Genomic DNA, 21397 nt, shown 5'->3' with positions numbered 1-21397 from the left:
CTGTTGGCCGTTCATATCTCTTCTTTTGAGAAGTTTTTTTGCTTTTGCCCGTTTTTAACTGGGTTATTTGTTTTCTTGCTATCCTTATATATTTTGGATATTAACCTGTTTTCAGATATATGGTTTGCGAATATTTTCTCTTAATCCATGGGTTGTCTTTTTATTCTGTTGTTTCCTTTGCTGTGCAGAAACTTTTTAGTTTCATTGAATCTCATTTGTTACTTTCACTTTTGTTGCCTGTGCTTTTGGAGTCTTATCTAGGAAATGATTGCCCAGATTAATGTTGTGGAACTTTTTATCTTTGTTTTTATTTTTTCTAGTAGATTTGCAGTTTCAGGTCTTGCATTTAAGTCTTTTATTTATTTTGAGTTAATTTTTAGATATGGTATAAGATAGGGGTCCAGTTTCATTCTTTTGCATGTACATAATCAGTTTCCCTACATCATTTATTGAGGAGACTGTCTTTTCTCAAGTGTATGTTCTTGGCACCTTTGTTGGAGATCAATTAACTGCAAATATTTGAGTTTACTTTGGTGCTTTCTATCCTGTTCCATTAGTTGATGTGTCTGTTTTTATGCCCATACTATGCTGTTTTGATCACAATATCTTTATAATATATTTTGAAATAAAGAAGTACAATGCCTCCAGCTTTGCCCATTTTGCTCAAGATTGCTTTGGCTATTGGGGGTCATTTCTGATTCCATACAAATTTTAGGATTTTTCCATTTCTGTGAAAAATGACATTGGAGTTTCAATAGAAATTATATATCTGTAAAACATTTTGGATAATATAGACATTTCAGCAATATTCTTCTAATACTTGAACATAGGATATATTTTCATTTGTGTCTTTAATTTTTCTTCATTGTTTTATAATTTTCAATGTACAGGTCTTTTATCTCCTTTGTTAAATTTACTACTCAGTATTTTATTTTTTGATGCTATTGTAAATGGGATTTTTTTCTTTTTTTCAGATAGTTCATTGTTTATATATAGAAATGCTATTGGTTTTTGTATGTTGATTTTGTAAACTGCTACTTTTTTACATTTGTTTATCAGTTCTTACAGTTTTCTGGTAGAGTCTTTAGGATTTTCTACATATAAGATCATATCACTTGCAAACAGACAATTTAACTTCTTCCTTTGCTACAGAGAGGACTTTTATTTCATGATCTTGCCTGGCTGCTCATATAACTTACTCTGTTGAATAGAAGTAGTGAGAGTGGGCATTGTTGTCTTGTTCCTGATCTTAACGGAAAAGCATTTAACTATTCACTGTTGAGTATGATATTAGCTATGGGCTTCTCATATTATGGCCTTTATTATGTTAAGGTACATTTCTTCTATACCTTTTTTTTAAAGTTCTTAACATGAATGGATGTTGAATTTTCTCAAGTGTTTTTTTCTGCATCTATTGAGATGATTATGTGGTTTTCATTTTCCGCTTTGTTAATATGGTGTATCACATTTAGCCAGGTAGCATGATGCCTCCAGCTTTGTTCTTTTTGCTTAGGATTGTCTTAGCTATGCAGACTCTTTTTTGGTTCTATATGAAGTTTAAGGCATTTTTTTCCCAGTTCTGTGAAGAAGGTCAATGGTAACTTGATGGGGATAGCATTGAATCTATAAATTACTTTGGGCAGTATGGACATTTTCACAATATTGATTCTTCCAAACTGTGAGCATGGAATGTTTTTCCATCTGTTTGTGTTCTCTCTTATTTCCTTGAGCAGTGGTTTGCAGTTCTCCTTGAAGAGTTCCTTCACATCCTTTGTTAGTTGTATTCCTAGGTATTTTATTCTATTTGTAGCAACTGTGAATGAGAGTTCACTCATGATTTGGCTCTCTGCTTGTCTAGTATTTGTTTATAGGAATGCTTGTGATTTTTGCATATTGATTTTGTATCCTGAGACTTTGCTGAAGTTGCTTATCAGCTTAAGGAGATTTTGGGCTGAGACCATTGGGGTCTTCTAAATATACAGTCATGTTGTCTGCAAATAGAGACAATTTGACTTCCTCTTTTCTTAAGTGAATACTCTTTATTTCTTTTTCTTGACTGACTGCTCTGGCCAGAACTTCCAATACTGTGTTGAATGGGAGTGGTGAGAGAGGTCACCCTCATCTAGTGCCAATTTTCAAAGGGAATGCTTCCAGTTTTTGCCTGTTCAATATGATATTGGCTGTGGGTTTGTCATAAATAGCTTTTATTATGTTGAGTTACATTCCGCTGATAACTAGTTTGTTGAGAGTTTTTAACATAAAGTGCTGTTGAATTTTGTTGAAGATCTTCTCTGCATCTGTTAAGATAATCATGTGGTTTTTGTCTTTGGTTCTGTTTATGTGATGGATTATGTTTATAGATTTTCATATGTTGAACCAGCCTTGCATCCCTGGGATGAAGCTGACTTGATCGTGATGGATAAGCTTTTTGATGTGCTGTTGGATTTGGTTTGCCAGTATTTTACTGAAGATTTTTGCATCAATGTTCATCATGGATATGACCTGAAATTTTCTTTTTTAGTTGTGTCTCTGCCAGGTTTTGGTATCAGGATGATGTTGGTCTGACAAAGTGAGTTAGGGGTGTATTGCATTTATAGATTTACATATGTTGAACCATCCTTGCCTTGCTGGGGTAAATCCTACTTGATAATGGTGAATGATCTTTCTAATATTCTATTGAATTCAGTTTGCTAGTATTTTGTTAAGGATTTTTGCATCTGTGTTCACCAAAGACTTTGACCCGTTGTTTTCTTTTCTTGTATTCTTATAGGGCTTTCATGTCAGGGTAATGCTAGCCTTGTAAAATGAGTTTGGAAATATTCTGTCCACTTCAGTTTTTGGAAGAGTTTGAGAAGGATTTGTATTTGTTTCTTTAAAAGTTTGGTAGAATTCAGCAGTGAAGACATCAGGTCCTGGTCTTCCCATTGATAGGAACCTTTTTATTACTGATTCCATCTCCTTGTTATTGGTCTGTTCAGATTTTCTATTTCTTACTATTTCAGTTTTGGTAGATTGCATGATTTTAGAAATTCATGTCTTTCTTCTAGGTTATCAAATTTGTCTATGTATAGTTGTTCATAGTAGTCTCTTAAGATTCTTTGTATTCTTGTGTCAACAGTTGTACTGTCTCCTCTTTAATTTGATTTTCTTTGAGTCTTCTCATTTTTTCTTAATGTAGTTAAAGGTTTGTCAATTTTTTTCAAAAACCATCTTTTTGTCTCACTGATCTTTTCTATTTTTTAGTTTCTATTTTGTTTATTTCTGCTTTGATCTTTGTTATTTCCTTTCTTCTACTAAGTCCAGGGTTGCCTTGTTGTTTTTCTAGTTCCTTGTGGTGCAGCGTTAGGTATTTAAGATTTTTCTTCTTTTTTGTTGTAGGTGTTCATTGCTATGAACTTTCCTCTCAGTAGAGCTTTTGCTGCATCCTATGAGTTGTGGTATATTGTGCTTCTATTTGGATTTGTCTCAAGATTTATTTTTTTTTGAGACAAGGTCTCATTCTGTCACCCAGGCTAGAGTGCAATGGCACAATCTCAGCTCACTGCAGTCTCCACCTCCCAGGTTCAAGTGATTCTCATGCCTCGGCCTTCTGAGTAGCTGGGGTTGCAAGTACACACCACCACACCCAACTAATTTTTGTTGTATTTTTTGGTAGAGATGGAGTTCCACCTTGTTAGCCAGGGTGGTCTCAAACTCCTGACCTCAAGTAATCCACCCACCTCAGCCTCCCACAGTGCTAGGATAGCAGGTGTGAGCCACCACACCTGGACATCTCAGGATATTTTTAAAGTTTCCTTTTAAGTTATTCTTTGACCCATTGAGTGTTCAGGAGCATATTGTTTAATTTCCACATATTTGTGAGATTTCCAAGATTCCTCCTGTTGTTGATTTCTAGTTTCATGCCATTTTGATCAGAAAAGATACTTGATATGATTTCAGTCTTCTTAAATTTGTAAAGACTTGTTTTGTGGCCTAACATATGATGTATCCTGGAGGATGTTTCATGTGCACTTGAGAAGAGTGTGTATTTTGTTGCTGGTGGTTGGAATGTTCTGTAAATATCTGTTAGGTTCATTTGATCTAAAGTGTAGTTCAAGTCCAATGTTTTCTTATTTCTTATTTCTGATTTTTCTGTCTAGATTATCTATTCAATGTTGGAAATAAGGTATTGAAGTGTTCTACTATTATGGTATTGCAGTCTATCTCTGTCTTTAGATCTGTTAATATTTGTTCTATAGGCCAAGCACAGTGTCTCACGCCTGTAATCCCAGCACTTTGGGAGGCTGAGGCAGGTGGATCACCTGAGGTTGGGGGTTCGAGACCAGCCTGACTGACACGGAGAAACCCCATCTCTACTAAAAATACAAAATTAGCCTAGTGTGGTGGCACATGCCTGTAATCCCAGCTACTTGAGAGGCTGAGGAAGGAGAATCACTTGAACCCTGAGGCAGAGGTTACAGCAAGCTGAAATCGTGCCATTGCACTCCATCCTGGGCAACAAGAGTGAAACTCTGTCTAAAAAAAAATTAGCTGTAAATATTTAGGTGCTTCAATGTTGGATGTGTATATATTTACAATTGTTATTCTTTCTTAATATATCAACCCCTTTAGCATGTAATGACCTCCTTTGTCTCTTTTTACAGTTTTTGACTTGAAAGGTCTATTTTTTTGACACTTTTATTTTCAGTTCAGGGATACATGTGCAGGTTTATTATATAGGTAAACTTGTATCATGGGGGTTTGTTGTACAGATTATTTCCTCACCCAGGTATTAAGCCTAGTACACATTAGTTATTTTTCCTGATCTTCTCCCTCCTCCCACCCTCCACCCTCCAATAGAACCCAATGTGTGTTGTTCCCCCTATGTGTCCATGTATTCTCATCATTTAGCTCCCACTTATCAGTGAGAATATGTGGCATTTGATTTTCTGTTCTTATGTTAGTTTACTGACAGTAGTGACCTCTGTTTTGTCTGATATAAGTATAGTTACCTCCACTCACTTTTGGTTTCTATTTGCATAGAATGTCTTTTGTTATTCCTTCACTTTCTAAAGGGAAATGACCATTTCTAGAGGGTATTTCATTATTACTTTGTTTTATGCAAATATAGTTTAATTTCTTTTTTTAATTTTTAGGTTCTGGGGACTTTAATGATTTTAATTTGGAGGATGCACTGAAAGAAACTTCCTCAGTAAAGCGTGAGTAGTAAATCAAACAAACTATTTAACACATGTGTATCATCCACTCATAATGTATGCGGAAGAAAAACAATGTATTTTACTCGATCAGATGAAATATGGATAGTGGCTGGACGTGGTGGCTCATGCCTGTAATCCCAGCACTTTGGGAGGCCAAGGTGGGAGGATCACTTGAGGTCAGGAGCTCAAGACTAGCCTGGCTAACATGGTGAAACCCCGTCTCTACTAAAAATACAGAAATTAGCTGGGTGTGGTAGCACATGCCTGTAATCCCAGCTATTTGGGAAGCTGAGATGGGAGAATCACTTGAACCCAGGAGGTGGAGGTTGGAATGGTGGAGATTGTATCATTGCACTCCAGCCTGGATGACAAAGCAAGATCTCTGTCTCAAAAAAAAAAAAGAAAGAAAGAAAGATGAGTAGTTATATTATTTAAAGTAAAATTTGAATATTTAAAATACTTTGTTGAGAATACCTAACAATGTGTAATAATCATTTTCTGCAGCTCAGGTCATAGCCCCTATTGGTGTGACGTATCAGCAGTGGCCTCCAAGGGCTGTCTTTTAACTCAGAAAAAAAGGCACTTTGAAGTGAATAAAAGATTTGTTTCTCCTTTTAGATTGATTTTATAGTGGCTTTTTTTTTCTTGAGACAGGATCTTGCTCTGTTGCCCAAGCTGGAGTGCAGTGGCACCATCAAAGCTTTACTGCATTCATAAACTCCTAGGCTCAAGTGATCCTCCCATCCCAGCTTTCTGATTAGCTGGAACTAATAGGTGTGTACTGCCACACCTGGCTAATTTTTTAAATTTTTTGTAGAGATAGGATCTCACTGTGTTGCCCAAGCTGGTCTTAAACTCCTGGCCTTAAGTGATTCTCCCACTTTGCCCTCCCAAAATGCTGAGATTATAAGCATTAGCCACACCTGGTTATGGCTTTTCTTGAAATAGAGTATATGTAGTTTCTCAAATGCTAAGCTTTGTTATCAATTTTCCTTTTTTTTTTTTCATTTTTTAACTTGTTTCATTTCGATAGGTTATTGGAGAACATAAAACCTTAAACCATTTTTTTTTTTTGATACAGAGTCTCGCTTTGTTGCCCAGGCTGGAGTGCAGTGGCACAATCTTGGCTCACTGCAATCTCCGCCTTCTGGGTTCAAGCAATTCTCCTGCTTCAGCCTCCTGAGTAGCTGGGCCTACAGGTGCACGCCTGGATAACTTTTTGTATTTTAGTAGAGATGAGGTTTTGCCATGTTGCCCAGGCTGGCCTCGAGCTCCTGAACTCAGGCAATCTGCCTCCCTTGGCCTCCCGAAGTGCTGGGATTATAGGCGTGAGCCACTGCGCCCGGCCTCCGTAAACCATTCTTTTAAAAAATGATAACTGCTTATAAAGTAAAGCCAAGGCCTCCTTGACCCTTCTCCCTTCTACTGACATGAGAACTACTATAGCCAGTTTGGGGCATGTTGATCCCAATTACTTTTCAATGTTGATATGTACATCTACAGATAGAAATTGTTTGGTGTTTTGTTTTGTTTTGTTTTTTAATGTTACATGTGTGAGGCTCTTTATTGTGTACTGAAGTCCTAAGAGAACATGTCTGTCTGTGTTGGTTTGTTCCAGCTGCCTTAGGAAAGTACTACAAACTGGATGGCTTAAAACAACAGAACTTTATTCTTTCACAGTTCTGGATGCCAGAAGTTCTATGTCAAGGTGTTGGTTGGGCCACATTCTCTCTGAAGGCTCTAGGAAAGAATATTGCCTTGCCTTTCTCCACTTCTGGTGGCTCTAGGTGTTCTTGGTTTGCGGTTGCATCACTCCAGTCTCTGCCTCTGTTGTCACATGGTGTTCCCCTTTTGGTGTCTCTCTTCGTTCTCTTACGTAGATGCTTGTTATTGGGTTTAAGGCCCACCTGGATAATCCAGGATGATCTCATCTTGAGATCTTTCACTTAATTATATCTGCAGAGACCCTTTTTCCAAATAAGGAAATATATTTTTATACATATGTAATACATATACATATATGCACACATATACACAAACACACACATGCACGCGCGCACACACACACACACCTTGTTCATTTTAACTGCTGCATGGTATACCACAGTATGCATTCAGTAAATCTCTGAGTGCCAGCTATGTATCGGTTACTGTTTTAGGCTTTGGGGCTACAGCCATGAACAAATCACACATAAACCTGTGCCTTGTGGAGTCAGCGTTCCAGTGATGATGTGGATTTGGCCATGACCAGAATTGCCATTTCCTTACTGGAAGACACGTGGTTTATTTCCTTTTTATGTAATTATAAATAGGACTGCAGGGGACGTTCTTGTCCATGTCCTTTGTGCCCAAGTGCAGTGTAACTGCTAGGACCAAAGATCTGTGTGTTTTGTATTATCTAAAAGTCTGCCAAATTGTTTTCCAAAATGGATTTGCCATTATGCACTATTCATTGATGTTGATATAATAGTACTTGTTTTCCCAGACCCACGCCAACACTGAATTTTATTAATCAAAATATTTTACCAGTATGATGGAGAAAATAATATCTTATTGCTTATTATACATTCCCCTGATCATAGTCAAATGGAGCGTCATATATTTACTGGCCATTTGCATTTGCCTCTTTGGTAAATTGTTCATATTCTTCCCCCATTTTTCTGCCAGATTGCTTCCCTTTTAAATATGGGTTTATCAAGATCTCTTTGTATTATATATTGGGTTGAGATTGTCAAGGGCTTTGGAGTCAAACTTCTTGGGTCTAAACTCTACCTTTGCCACTTGTGAACTGTCATCTTGGGTAAGTCACCTCACTTGTCTGCACATCAGTTTCCTTATCTCTTACATGAAGATAATAAGAAGCACTACCTCCTAAGATTATTGTAAGGGTGATGTAAGTGGAGCCATGTGAAGCACTCAGCACAGTCCTTGGAACCAGGTGAGTGCTCAGCAAGCATTAGCCTTACTGTTATTCTTTGACTGACTTGATTGGAACCACTGACTGTGGCTAGGCCTCTGGTGTAAGACTCAAGCAGACCTAAATCGAGTAACAGACTCAACGCAATTCTTGACAAAATCCCAGATGGATTTTTTTGCAGAAGTGGATAAGCTGACCCTAAATTTATATTGAAATTCAAAGGACCCAGAATAGCCAAAGCTATCTTGAAAAACAAGAAAAAGATGGAGAACTTACACTTATAAATTGTAGCACTGACTACAGACCTACAATAATCAAGATAGTAGGCTACTGGCTAGAGATCAATGGAATAGAACTGAGAGTCTAGAAATAAACCTTTAGCTCTATGGTCAGTTGATTTTTGACAAAGGCACCAAGACCTATTCAAAGTGAAAAGAACTGTCTCTTAAACACATAGTGCTTAGAACCATAGGATATCCACATGCAAAAGAATTAAGTTGGACCCTTACCTCCCACCATACACAAAAATTAACTCCAAATAGATCATAGACCTAGAAGTATAAATCTCTTCAAAGTTGATTTTTGTGTACAACGTGAGGCGAGTGGTCCAGGCATTCTCAGGTCTTTCCTGAGCATTCATGCTGTCCTCTTAGATCCCCAGGAAAATAAATCCACTTAAATTGTTAGCAGTGATGGTTTTAATGAAATCATTTAACATCTCCAAAACAAATAGGACCAAAAATCACAACAAACTTGATAAGTATAAATAGACTTTCAGTAAATTTGTTAACTTCTTGATGGGAACATTTTAGATCTCAGCATATCACATCTCCAATTGATGGGACTTTTTAATACATAAAATCCCTTTACGAGTCTCGTGCTGGCCCATCTGATCTTTCTCATCAGCACCCATCAGCCAGTGTGTCTGGGGACCCCAAGAATGACCCGTATGTGATGTATATGGTTAAATGACAGCCCACAAGACCACATCATGCTGTCACCCCCTTTTTCTATCTTAGCTTATGTTTCTCATAATTGAAGTTTCAAAGAGATAAGTCTCTCTACCTCACCTTGCTCCAGATGCTTATCTTGCAGAGAACGTTCTTCTCTGCACGTTGTGCATTCCTCTGCTTGTTTTAAAAATCCCTGAACCACCTAGGCCAGAGATTGTATCACATATGACCTTTATTTATTTATTTGCCAGGGTTTTTTGAGTGCTGGCTTGCTGCTAGGTGCTAGGCATAACAATGTGGAAGAGGTCACTGCCCTCATGAATTGTTTTCTCTGGAAGGAGACATGCAGTTCCTAAAATATTTTCAGATATTGCTGAGTACTCTCAACCAAATTCAAGAGAGCGATGAGATAGCAAGGGCCCCAGATTAGGGGCAGCTACTTTAAATTAAGTGGTGAAGGCATCTCTCAGGAGAGGTGATATGCAAGGAAGTAAGGAAGGAGCCCTTGAGGCCAAGAGATCAGTTGTAAGAGCTCTGAGGCAGAAAAGAGCCAGGATTATTCTATGGCCCCAAAGGCAGCCTGTGTGGCTAGAGTTTGGAGAATGTTGGGAAAAAAGACAGAGAAGTTGTAGGGGACAGATCATGCAGGATCTAATAGGGCACAGTGATGACATTTTTTTTTTCCTTTTGAGACAGAGTCTCGCTCTGTTGCCCAGGCTGGAGTGCAGTGGGGGTGATGTCAGCTCACTGCAGCCTCTGCATCCCAGGTTCAAGCAATTCTCCTACCTCAGCCTCCAGGTAGCTGGGAATACAGGTACACACTGCCATGCCCAACTAATTTTTTGTATTTTTGGTAAAGACAAGGTTTCACCATGTTGACCAGGATGGTCTTGGTCTCCTGACCTTGTGATCCACCTGCCTTGGTCTCCCAAAGTGCTGGGATTACAGGTGTGAGCCACCATGCCCAGCCAACCATTTTATTCTGAATGTAAGGGCATTCATGTCAAGGATTTAAACAGCTCTTCTGGTATATAGTTCATACAATTCACCCATTTCAAATGTGCAATCCAGTGGTTTCTAGCATATTCACAAGGTTGCACAGCCATCACTAGTCTGTTTTAGAACATTTTTATTACTTCAGAAAGAAACCCTGTATCCTTTACCTGTCACTTCCCAATCCCCCAATTCTTCTTGTTTCCAATCCTCACCCCCAAGCAACCACTAATCTCTTTCTGTCTCCATGGACTTCCTATTCTGAACATTTCCTATGAGTGGAATCATTCAATATGTGGACCTTATGTCTGGCTGCTTTCACTTAGTGTAATGTTTTCAAGGCTCATCCATGTTGCTTTCAGAGTCCCCCACCACTGCTGTCCATCTCTCCCTTTCCCTCTCTGTGGGTAATCATCTCATGGGAAAACATACTTCTCATTGTGCCAAATAAAATGTCATATAAATGTCCCTATTCCCTGAGAATACTATGGGCCCTGTATTAGTCCATTTCTGCTGCCATAACAACATGCCTTAGACTAGGTAATTTATAAAGAACAGAAATATATTACTCACAGCTCTGGAGGCTGGGAAGTCCAAGATCAAGGTGCTGGCACATGTAGTGTCTGGTGAGGGCTGTTTTCTGCTTCATAAATGATGCCTTCTAGCTGTGTTCTCACATGGCAGAAGGGACAAAAGGACTACCTCAGGCCTCTTTTATTGGGGCAGTAGTCCCATTTGTGAGAACAGTGCCGTTTGTGACCTAATCACCTCCCCAAAGTCCTCACCTTTTAACACTATCAGTATGGGGGTTAAGTTTCAACATGAACTTGGAGCTGGGTGGGGGGACACAAACATTCAGACCAAGCAGTTCCCATCATTAAACCACACCTAGGGGAGCCCACCCTGTTTTGTTCACTGTTTCAGTGCAGCACAATATTAACAGAGAATCACTCTTGGTGAAAGTGCCATATTACAGGAAGCATTTGCTGAGCAGCTAAGAATTTTTTCTGAGTTTGTCATTTTGAGAAAGGCTTCACAGAAAAGGGTCTCTTTATTTTAGGAACTCACTGTTTTGATGAAGTTGACCTACTATTCTTAGTCCTTGATAAGTAGACTCTTCTCATCTCAATTACAAATGATAAGAAATCCTATTTAAAGGCTTACAACAAGAAAATCTGTAGTTAATAGTTTCTAAAAGTATGTGTAAATTGAAGCTCTTGTTCTACGTCAATGTAGTCTCAGACTCTGACAGAACAACTGATTCCACATGCAGGTAGGGACTGCCCTTTCTTGAATGGCACCTGCAGATCTTCAGAGAAACAAGACTTTTCCAGAAACTGGGTATGGCAGGGCAGAACTGCACAAGTAATCAAGACTGTGCAGAACTGTGTGGTACAGCAATCAAGACTGTGTGGTACTGTGTGTACTGGCATCACATAGGTCAATGGAACAGAATTGAGAGTCTGAAAATAAACCTTTATATTTATGGTCAGTTAATTTTCTTTAAGACAGATAAGTAGTTTTACACAAGAGTTGTTTGAGTCATGCAAATTTTAAGCTAATATTTACATAAGTGACAAGTGCTTTTCTGGAACTTGCTTAAATAATGGTTTTAGTAATTCCTCTTTTGTATCTATATCATAATATAATTATACATAAATAAGCTCATTTAGACAAGCTGTACTCTTGCATTTTACTGGTACAAAGTCAAATGGAAATTAGAGACATAAAATTGTCTCTAAGCTGATGATGGGGTAGGTTAAATACACACACACACACAACACAAACACACACACAATGACTACAGGTTGTCACATAATATCTTACCATAAATATCCATCCACTGGGGTGTGTGGTATTCACATTGAGGTATGAGTTAGTGTACCCAAAATCTTCCTAAGGGGTTTTTTAAGAGAAAGACTTCCCATATTCTCAGCTTCCAAATACAGTTTGGACTAAAACAGAATTGCAGCAATCCCCTTGCTGTGGTTTGAATGCTTTTCCCCTCCAAAATTCATGTTGAAATTTAAATCCCAATGTAGCAGTATTGACAGGCAAGGCCTTTTTTAAATTTTCTTTTTCTTTTTTTTCTAAAAATGAGATAGGGTCTCACTGTGTTGCTTAGGCTAGACTTGAACTCCTGGGTTCAAGCGATCCTCACACGTCAGCCTCCTGAAAGAGGCGATTGCGTCCTGAGGGTTCTGCACTCGTGAATGAATGACACATTCATGGATTAATAGGTGAATGGAGAGTAAGTTATCATGGGAGTGGGACTGGTGGCTTTATAAGAAGGGAAAGAGAGACCTGAGCTAGCAACCAGCCCCCCTTGGCATGTGATGTCCTGTGCCACCTTGAGACTCTGCAGACAATCCCCACCTGCAAGAAGGCCCTCACTTACAAAATGTTACACCTCAACCTTGGACTTCTCAGCCTCTGTGACTATAAGAAATAAGTTCCTCTTCTTTATAAATTACCCAGTTTCAGCTGCACACGGTGGCTCATGCCTGTAATCCTACCACTTTGGGATTAACTTGAGGTCAGAAAGTTAGAGACCTGCCTGGCCAACATGGTGAAACCCCATCTCTACTAAAAATAAAAAATTAGCTGTGCATGGTGGCACATGTCTGTAATCCCAGCTACTTGGGAGGCTGAGGCAGGAGAATTGCTTGAACCTGGATGGCAGAGGTTGCAGTGAGCAGAAATCATGCCACTGTACTCCAGCCTGAGTGACAGAGTGAGAATTCATCTCATAAATAAATAAATAACCAACCCAGTTTCAGGTATTCTGTTATAGGCAGCAGAAAAAAGACTAAGACATTGTATTAGTCCATTCTCATGCTGCTAATAAAGACATACCTGAGACTGGGTAATTTATAAAGGAAAGAGATTTGAGTCATAGTTCAGCAGGGCTTGGGGGGCCTCAGGAAACTTACAATCATGGTGGAAAGAGAAGCAAACATGTCCTTCTTCTCATGGCAGCAGCAAGGAGAAGTGCAGTGTGAAGGGGGAGAAAAGTTCCTTATAAAACTATCAAATCTCATGAGAACTCACTATCACAAGAATAGCATGAAGGTAACCGTCCCCATGATTCAGTTACTTCCCACCAGTTCCCTCCCATGACACGTGGGGATTATGAGAACTACAATTTAAGATAAGATTTGGGTGGGAACATAGCCAAATAATATCAGACATCCTTCTTAAAAAAATAATTTATTAGGCTGCATGCAGAGGCCCATGCCTGTAATTCCAGCACTTTGGGAGGCCAAGGTGGGTGAATCACCTAAGGTCAGGAGTTCAAAACCAGCCTGACAAAATGGAGAAACCTCGTCTCTACTAAAAGTACAAAATTAGCTAGGTGTGATGGCACATGCCTGTAATCCCAGCTCCTCTGGAGGCTGAGGCAGGAGAATCGCTTGAACCCAGGAGGCGGAGGTTGTGGTAAGCCAAGATCATGCCATTGCACTCCAGCCTCGGCAACAAGAGCAAAACTCCATCTCAAATAATAATAATAATATTTTGAGGCAAAATCATATAATGTAAAATTAACCATTCTATTTTTAAAGTTTATTGTGTATATTTGAGGTATATAACATGATATGAGATACATATACAACTTAATAAATAACTTCTCTAGTGAAGCAAGTTAGTATATCCATCATCTCACATAATTACCTATTTTTTTGTCTGACAAGAGCAGCAGTATTTCATTTAGCAAATATCCTGAACACAATACAATGTTATTAACTACAGTCCTCATGTTTTACATTAGATCACTAAACTTGTTCATCTTATATATCTGCTACTTTGTATCTTTTACTCTTCATTTAAAAGTGAGCAATTAAGTGGCTTTTTAGGATATTCATAATGTTGTACAACCACCATCTCTAGTTCCAAAACATTTCCATCACTTCACAGCAAAAATTCCTTACCCCTCAAGCAGTTTCTCTCTATTCTTTTATCCCCACAACCCCAAATAACCACCATCCTACTCTCTGTATCTATGAATTTATCCTGGATATTTTACATAGCTGTCTGAGCACCATTTGTTGAACTGGACAGTATGTAGAGTTTTGTGTCTGGCTTCTTTTGTGTAGCATAATGTTTTGGAGGCACTTCCATATTTTAGCATGCATCAGTACTTCATTTCTTTCTTTGGCTGATTAATATTCCATTGTGTAGACATACCACAAGTTGTTTATCCACTCATCAGTTAATAGACATTTGGTTGTTTCTACCTCTTGGCTTGTGAGTAATGTTACTATGAATGTGCTATATACACATCTTTGTTTCAATACCTGTTTTAAATTCTTTTTGATATATACCTAGGAGTAGAATTTCTGGTTGCTATGGTCATTCTGTTTAACTTTTTGAGGAACTGCCAAGTTGTTTTCCACAATGGCTGAAGCATTTTACATTCCCGTCAGTATTGTATGAGGGTTTCAATTTATCTGCATCCTTACCAACTTGTTGTCGTTTTTTTTTTAATTAAAGGCATCCTAGTGGGTGTGAGATGGGACCTCATTGTGGTTTTCATTTGCATTTCCCTAAAGACTAATGACTAATGATGTCTTTATACATTTATCATATATATGATTTGGAAATTTTCTCCCATTTTGTATGTTGTCTTTTCACTTTCTCGATAATGTCCTTAGATGCACAAACATTTTAAATTTTGATTAATGTCTAATTTATTTTTTCTTTTGTTGCCCATGCTTTGCATGTCATTGCTAAGTATCCATTGCCAAATCAAAGGTCATGAAGATTTAGCCGTATATTTTCTTCTAAGAGTGGTTTCAGTTCTTATATTTAGATGTTTCGTCCATTTCGAGTTCATTTTTGTATATGACGAGAAGTAGGGTCCAGCGTCATTAGCATGTGGTTATCCAGCTGTCTGAGCACCATTTGTTGAAAAGACTGTCCTTTCTCCATTGCATGGTGTTGGCATCCTGTTGAAAATCAATTGACCATAAACATGAGGGTTTACTTCTAGACCCTCAATCCTATAACATTGATCTATATCTGTATTCTTAAGCTAGTTCCACATGATTTTGGTTACTGTAGCTTTGTAATAAGTTTTAAAATTAAGAGGTGTGAGTCTTTCTATTTTTCTCTTTTTTAAAAGATTGATTTGGCTATTTAGGGTCCTATGCAATTCCGTATGGATATTAGGATTAGCTTGTCCATTTCTGCACAAAAGGCAATTGGTATTTTGATGGGGATTGCATAGGATCTACAGATTAATTTGGGAAATATTGCCATTTTAACAGTATTGAGTCTTATAATCTATGGATGTAGGATTTCATTCCATTAATTTAGGTCTTTAATTTTTTTACCCTTTTTTCAGAATTTATTTTTTTTATTTTATTGCATTTTAGGTTTTGGGGTACATGTGAAGAACATGCAAGATCGTTGCATAGGTACACACATGGCAGTGTGATGTGCTGCCTTCCTCCCCATCACCTATATCTGGCATTTCTCCCCATGCTATCTCTCCCCAACTCCCCACCCCCTGCTGTCCCTCCCCTATTCTCCCCCCATCCGCCCCCACAGACCTCAGTGTGTGATGCTCCCCTCCCTGTGTCCATGTGTTCTAGTCTTTAATTTCTTAACAGTATGTTGTAACTTTTAGTGTACCTGTGTTTGTACTTCCTTAGTTAAATTTTATTTCCAACATTTTTATTCTTTTTATTACTATTATAAATGAAATTGTTTTCTTCTTTTTCTCTTTGTATTGATCATTGCTACTGTGTAGAAAGACAGCTGATTTTCATGTATTGATCTTATATCCTGAAACTTTGCTGAACTCATTAGCTCTAATAGTTTTTTTTAATGGTATGGATTCTTTAGGGTTTTCTATATATAAAATCATAGCATCTGTGAATAGAGATAGTTGGACTTCTTCCTTTCTAATCTCAAAGATTTTCTTTCTTTTTCTTGACTGATTGCTCTAGTTAGAACTCCCATTACAATGTTGAATAGGAGTGGTAAGAGTGGACATCCTTGTGTTGCTGATTCTAGGAAAAAAGCTTTTAGTCTTTCACCTTTAAGTATGCTTTCAGTTGCAGATTTTTCACAGATGCCCTTTATCAGGTTGAGGAAATTCTCTTTTATTTCTAGGAAGTTAACAGATGAGGCCAAAATAAATCATCTAAATGCTTTTAAAAATCCAATGGAGTAAGCTCTTTTATCATTAAAAAGCACATAGAGAGCAGACTCTGATGGAGTGAGCAGAACAAAATGGGAAATTATTTTCCATCACTAGTTTATTGAGTGTTTTTTTTTTTATCATGAAATGGTGGTTGACTTTTGTTAAATGCCTTTTCTGCATCTATGGAGGTAATCTCGTGGTTTTTTTTTCTCCTTTCATTCTATTAATGTTGGATAGTACATTGATTCATTTTACTATGTTGAACTATTACATTCCTGAGATAAACTCCTCCTGATCATGGTCAGTCCTAACATGGGGCTGGAATTGGTTTGCTAGTATTTTATCGAGGATTTTTGCCTCTACATTTATAAGGGCTAGAGATCCGTAGTTTTTGTGTGTATTTATCTGACTTTAATATTAACATACTACTGGCCTATAGAATGAGTTAGAAAGTGTTCCCTTTTCTTGGTTTGTTTATTTATTTGAAGAGTTTGAGATTAGTTGGTGTTGATTCTTCCTTAAATGTTTGGTAGAATTCAGCAATTAAGACTTCTGGTTCCAGAATTTTATTTGTGGGAAGTTTTTGATTACTGACTCAATCTCTTGCTATAAGTCTAGTCAGATTTTCTATTTCTTCCTGAGTCAGTTTAGGTAGTTGTGTTTTAATAGGAAGTTGCCTGTTTCATCTAGGTTATTGAATTTATTTGGATTATAATTGTTCAAGATACTCCTTTATAATTTTTTATTTCTCTAAGGTTGGTAGTAATGTCCTCTTATTCCTGAAACTAGCCATTTTGGTCTTCTCTCTTTTTATCTTGCTAAGTCTGCTATAGTTTATCAGTTTTGTTTATCTTAAGAGAACTTTCTTATTTTGTTCTTTATTTTTCTCTTCTCTTTCATTTTATTTCTGCTATAATCTTTGGTGTCTTCTTTATCTACCTGCTTTAGGTTTAGTTTGCTCTTCTTTTTCTAGTTACTCTCTAAAATTTTTATTTAGGTTTTATTTTATAATAATGAACTTAACTCTGCAGTTCAGATAGACGTAGAGGGGAATAAGGAAAATATGGAACCCAAAAAGCTGCAGTGAGTGCACAAAGATTGTAGAATATTGAGAGCAAATGGGATAGAGGGGTGCTCTCTTGAGCTGCAGAAGAAATAGTCTGTTAGTTAAGATAAAACAAGTCAAATTTATTAGATTTGTCCACATTTGGCAATGATGATCTTCTTGTGGGTCTTGCCATTCCTGGGCTTAAAGTACTCCGTGGCTTCTCTGACATTTATGGCCACTTTGACCTTGCCAAAGACCACATGCCTACCATTCAACCACTCAGTCTTGGCAGTAGAGATGAAAAACTTGGAACCATTTGTATTTGGTCTACCATTTGCTGTGGGCAAGATAGCAGGACCTGTGTGCTACAGGTTGAAGTTCTCATCATCAAGTTTCTCCTGGTAGGTAGATTTGCTGCCAATACCATTATGGCATGTGAAGTCACCATTCTAACAAATAAAGCCTGGAACAATTCTGGGAAAGTAAGAAGCCTTATAACCAAATCCTTTCTCTCCAGTGCTCACAGCATGAAAGTTTCCTGCTGTCTTTGGAATGTGTCTGCAAACAGTTTGAAGGAGACCTGGCCCAAAGATTCACCCTCAACAGCAACAGTGTTAAAGAACACAGTGAACTTGACCAGGGTTGATGATGGAAGTATCTGCAAAGCCTTCTTTTTCTAGTTTATTAATGTGAAAGTTTAGGTTATCAATTTAAAGGCTTTCTTTTTTTAACATAGGCATTTACAGCTATAAATTTCCCTCTACGCACTTATGAGCACTGATGTAGCACGTAAGTTTTGGTATGTTGTCTTTTTGTTTTAATTGATCTCAAAGTATTTCATAATTTCCCTTGTGATTTTTTTTGACCTACTGGTTGTTTAGGTGTGTGCTCTTTAATTTCCATATGATTGTGTATTTTCCAAATATCCTTCTGTTACTGATCTCTACTTTCATTCTGTTGTGCTAAAGAACATAATTTGTATGCTTTTAGTGTTTTCAAGTTTATTAAGACTTATTTTGTAACCTTCATATGGTCTACCTTGAAGAATGTTTCACATGCACTTGAGTAGAATGTGTAGTCTGTTATTGGGTGGTGTGTTCTATAGGTATCTGTTAGGTCTAGTTGGTTTGTAAAGTTGTACAAGTCTCATATATATATATATATACACATACATATATGTATGTATATATATACACACACACACATATATACATACATATATATACATACATACATATATATACATATATACATACATGCATATATATATGTGTGTATATATATATATCTTCTGCCTAATTGTTTCTTCTATGATTGAAGATACTGTAATTTCCAACTATTATTGTTAAATCATCTATTCTCTTCAATTTTGTAATTTTTTTGCTTCATATATTTTGGGGCTGTGTTGTTAGGTGCATATATATTTAAAATTATTATGTCTTCCTCTTGGATTGATCCTTTCATCATTATAAATAATTATAAAATATCACTCTTTGATTCCATTAACAATTTTTGTTATAATGTAAATCTTATCTGATATTAGTATAGCTACTCCAGGTCTCTTAAGGTTATTGTTTGCATAGTATATCTGCTTCCATCCTTTTACTTTCAACTTATGTTTTTTAGAGATGGGGTCTTACTTTGTTGCCAAGGCTGGAGTGCAGTGGCTATTCAAAGGCATGATCTTAGTGCATTATAGCCTCAAACTTATGGTATAAAGGAATTTTCCTCCCTGATACTCCCAAGTAGCTAGGACTACAGGCACATGCCACTACACCTGATCTCAACTTATTTCTGTTTTTGCTGTTTGTTTTCTGAATAGTCAATAATTATTGAGTACTTGCTGTATACAAAGCTAAACCTGTTTGGTATTTGTATTTCCCATTCCTTAAATCTTTTTCTCTGATATTTCCAATAGTGAGAATATATACAACATAGTCTTGATGTTTATGAAAAGAAACTATTGGAAAAACCTCATGTACAATGTATAATTCTTGTGAAAGTTAAAAGGAATATGATTGAGCTCAAAGACCTAATATTTACAATAGTAACCACAGTTATATAAAATATTATGTCTCTGTATTGTAACCACTTTCAGTTTATGAAATACTCCGATATTGCATTAAGAATGTAACCTCAGTCTATCCCTTAGCAGGGATATCTATGTTTAAAGTGCCAGGTTGATAGTTGTGGAACCAAGTCTTGGAGCCCTCAAGGATCATGCTCAGGCTGTGGAACTCCCTGGACCATGAGGTCATCTCGAGCAGATCTGGGCTTAAGACCAGGGCACATGTGAGACCATGTCCACTTCACCACCTTCATCCTCCAAAGAAAAGTGAGAAGAAATCATCTCATGTAAACCTCTATCATTTTGTCATCCTTTTCAGTGTAATTCGCTGAAACTCCTAGCTAGAGGAGCCTCAAGGACCAAGACAAGGATATTCTACTTATGATGTGACTTCCCCAAGTCATTAAGTAGTTGCTGTGTTTTGTTACTAAATGTGCTTCCCTTGATGTCCTCCCTCTCCCTTTTAGAGCCATGGGACCACACTACCACCACCACAACCAGGAGGCCAGCAGCCACCAGAGCTCCGGCAAATCCTCCAGGTAATGTGGCTGCCTTAAGGAGGGCAGTGAGGAAGGGCCCTCTGGAGTTCCCCCTGGGGAAGCATCTGAGTAAACTACCTGTAGTTTTAAGCCCCATGTGTGCAGAACCAACCAAAGCATCCATCTGAACCCTGGGTTTAACTTAATAGAGGTCATACCTGGCTGATCACTGTCCCTTCTGTGTTTTTTATGAAAAGTCCTTCCTGGGAAAATTTCAAGAGGAAAATGCATTTGGACTTCTTCCCCTTTTTAGCCATTTCATTATCTAAAATCAGGGAAAACGTAATTGTTTAGGTTTTATGAAGCCAATCAAGCATTTTCTTTAGGCAGATAGAACATTTTGGAATGGCATTTATTTTACAGTGTCATCTTTGAGTAAAGAATTTTGGGACTTGGTTCTTCTTAACAAGGCTTTCCTGTTGTCATTTGACCCTTTCTTCAGATGGCCATTTTACAATTTAGACATCTTCACTGATATAAAGAAAAACATGACTGTGTGGTTGGGACCCCAGTCATTGCTCCCATCCAGCAACTTGTTACCAGTACTTGGGGGCATGATAATATGTTCTGTGCTGTAGAAAGCTACCTTTCTTCCGAAGAGACAGTGATGATCCACAAGAGTCACTGCTGCTTTGATTTGCCCTTACTTCTTCACATTTCCACACTCAAAGGGTTGCTTCATGACCACATGACCTCTCCCCTTTGGTTGTCCTGTTTATGGACTCTATGTACCTGGTTTTGAATTTTGGGCTAATACCAACAATTAGTGAGTATGCTTCAACTGCTGGCCTAAGCAAAACATACCTAGGAATATAAATTAATTGAAAAACTAGTGGTATACTGCAAAGTCAAAAAGTAGTAACTTCTTCTGTCCTGCAGATATTTTCATTATCAATGTCTGTACACAGAATCCAATTCCAATATAAGTCTCTTTTTCTTAACCCATTGTTTGTACTGATCAGTTGAACCCATGGGTGTTTTGCTATTTTGGAATCTTATACCCAGTTGTTAATCAGTTGGCTGTTTCCTTTATGTTTTGGGGCCCACTCAAGGTAATACATTCGACTTGGCTGATGCTTTGGGTGATCGAGATGATGGCCGCAGGAAACCGGGTACAGGAGGAAGAGGTGAGTCCTTGCTGGTTGAACTTATACAGGATTGTGTCTCATTAATCACAGCATTCCAAGCCAGAGCCAGTCTGGGCCTGGCAGAGCTGGAGGCACTTCAAGCCACTGGAGAACACTATAACAGTAGTTCTCAAACATTTTTTATCTTAGGACTCCACAAATCATTGAGCTCTTAAGAGATTTTGTTTATGTGGGTCACGTTCATCAATACTCATTATCTTAGAATTTAAAACTGAAAGACTTTACTAATTAAAATGAGCAACACTAAACACAAATAACATTTTTATAAGAAATAACTATGCTTGGCAAGACAAAAACTTGTATTGAGGAGAATGGGCACGATGTTACATTTTTGCAGATTTCTGTCATATCTGGCTGCATAGAAGCAGCTGGATTCTCACACGCA

At 37.7% G+C, this 21397-nt stretch overlaps 1 protein-coding gene across 9 annotated transcripts in view; it reads left to right on the top strand.

The window, feature by feature from the left end:
* CD99L2 (CD99 molecule like 2) overlaps positions 1 to 21397 on the top strand; it is a 140792-nt gene that overhangs the window by 73085 nt on the left and 46310 nt on the right. For 5 of the 9 annotated variants that reach the window (XM_035288723.3, XM_008990030.5, XM_035288722.3 and 2 more), the window contains exons 2-4: positions 5136 to 5198; positions 19793 to 19864; positions 20917 to 20991. In XM_035288723.3, the coding sequence (XP_035144614.2) occupies positions 5136 to 5198; positions 19793 to 19864; positions 20917 to 20991 (210 nt within the window). The remainder of the gene's footprint in view (positions 1 to 5135; positions 5199 to 19792; positions 19865 to 20916; positions 20992 to 21397) is intronic. The other 4 variants (XM_054251073.2, XM_054251072.2, XM_035288726.3 and 1 more) reach the window with 2 other exon arrangements.

This window comes from Callithrix jacchus, chromosome X, assembly GCF_049354715.1.
Source record: "Callithrix jacchus isolate 240 chromosome X, calJac240_pri, whole genome shotgun sequence".
Lineage (NCBI taxonomy): Eukaryota > Metazoa > Chordata > Mammalia > Primates > Cebidae > Callithrix > Callithrix jacchus.
Note: the sequence above shows the minus strand (reverse complement) of the source record. Positions and strands in the feature narration are given on the sequence as shown.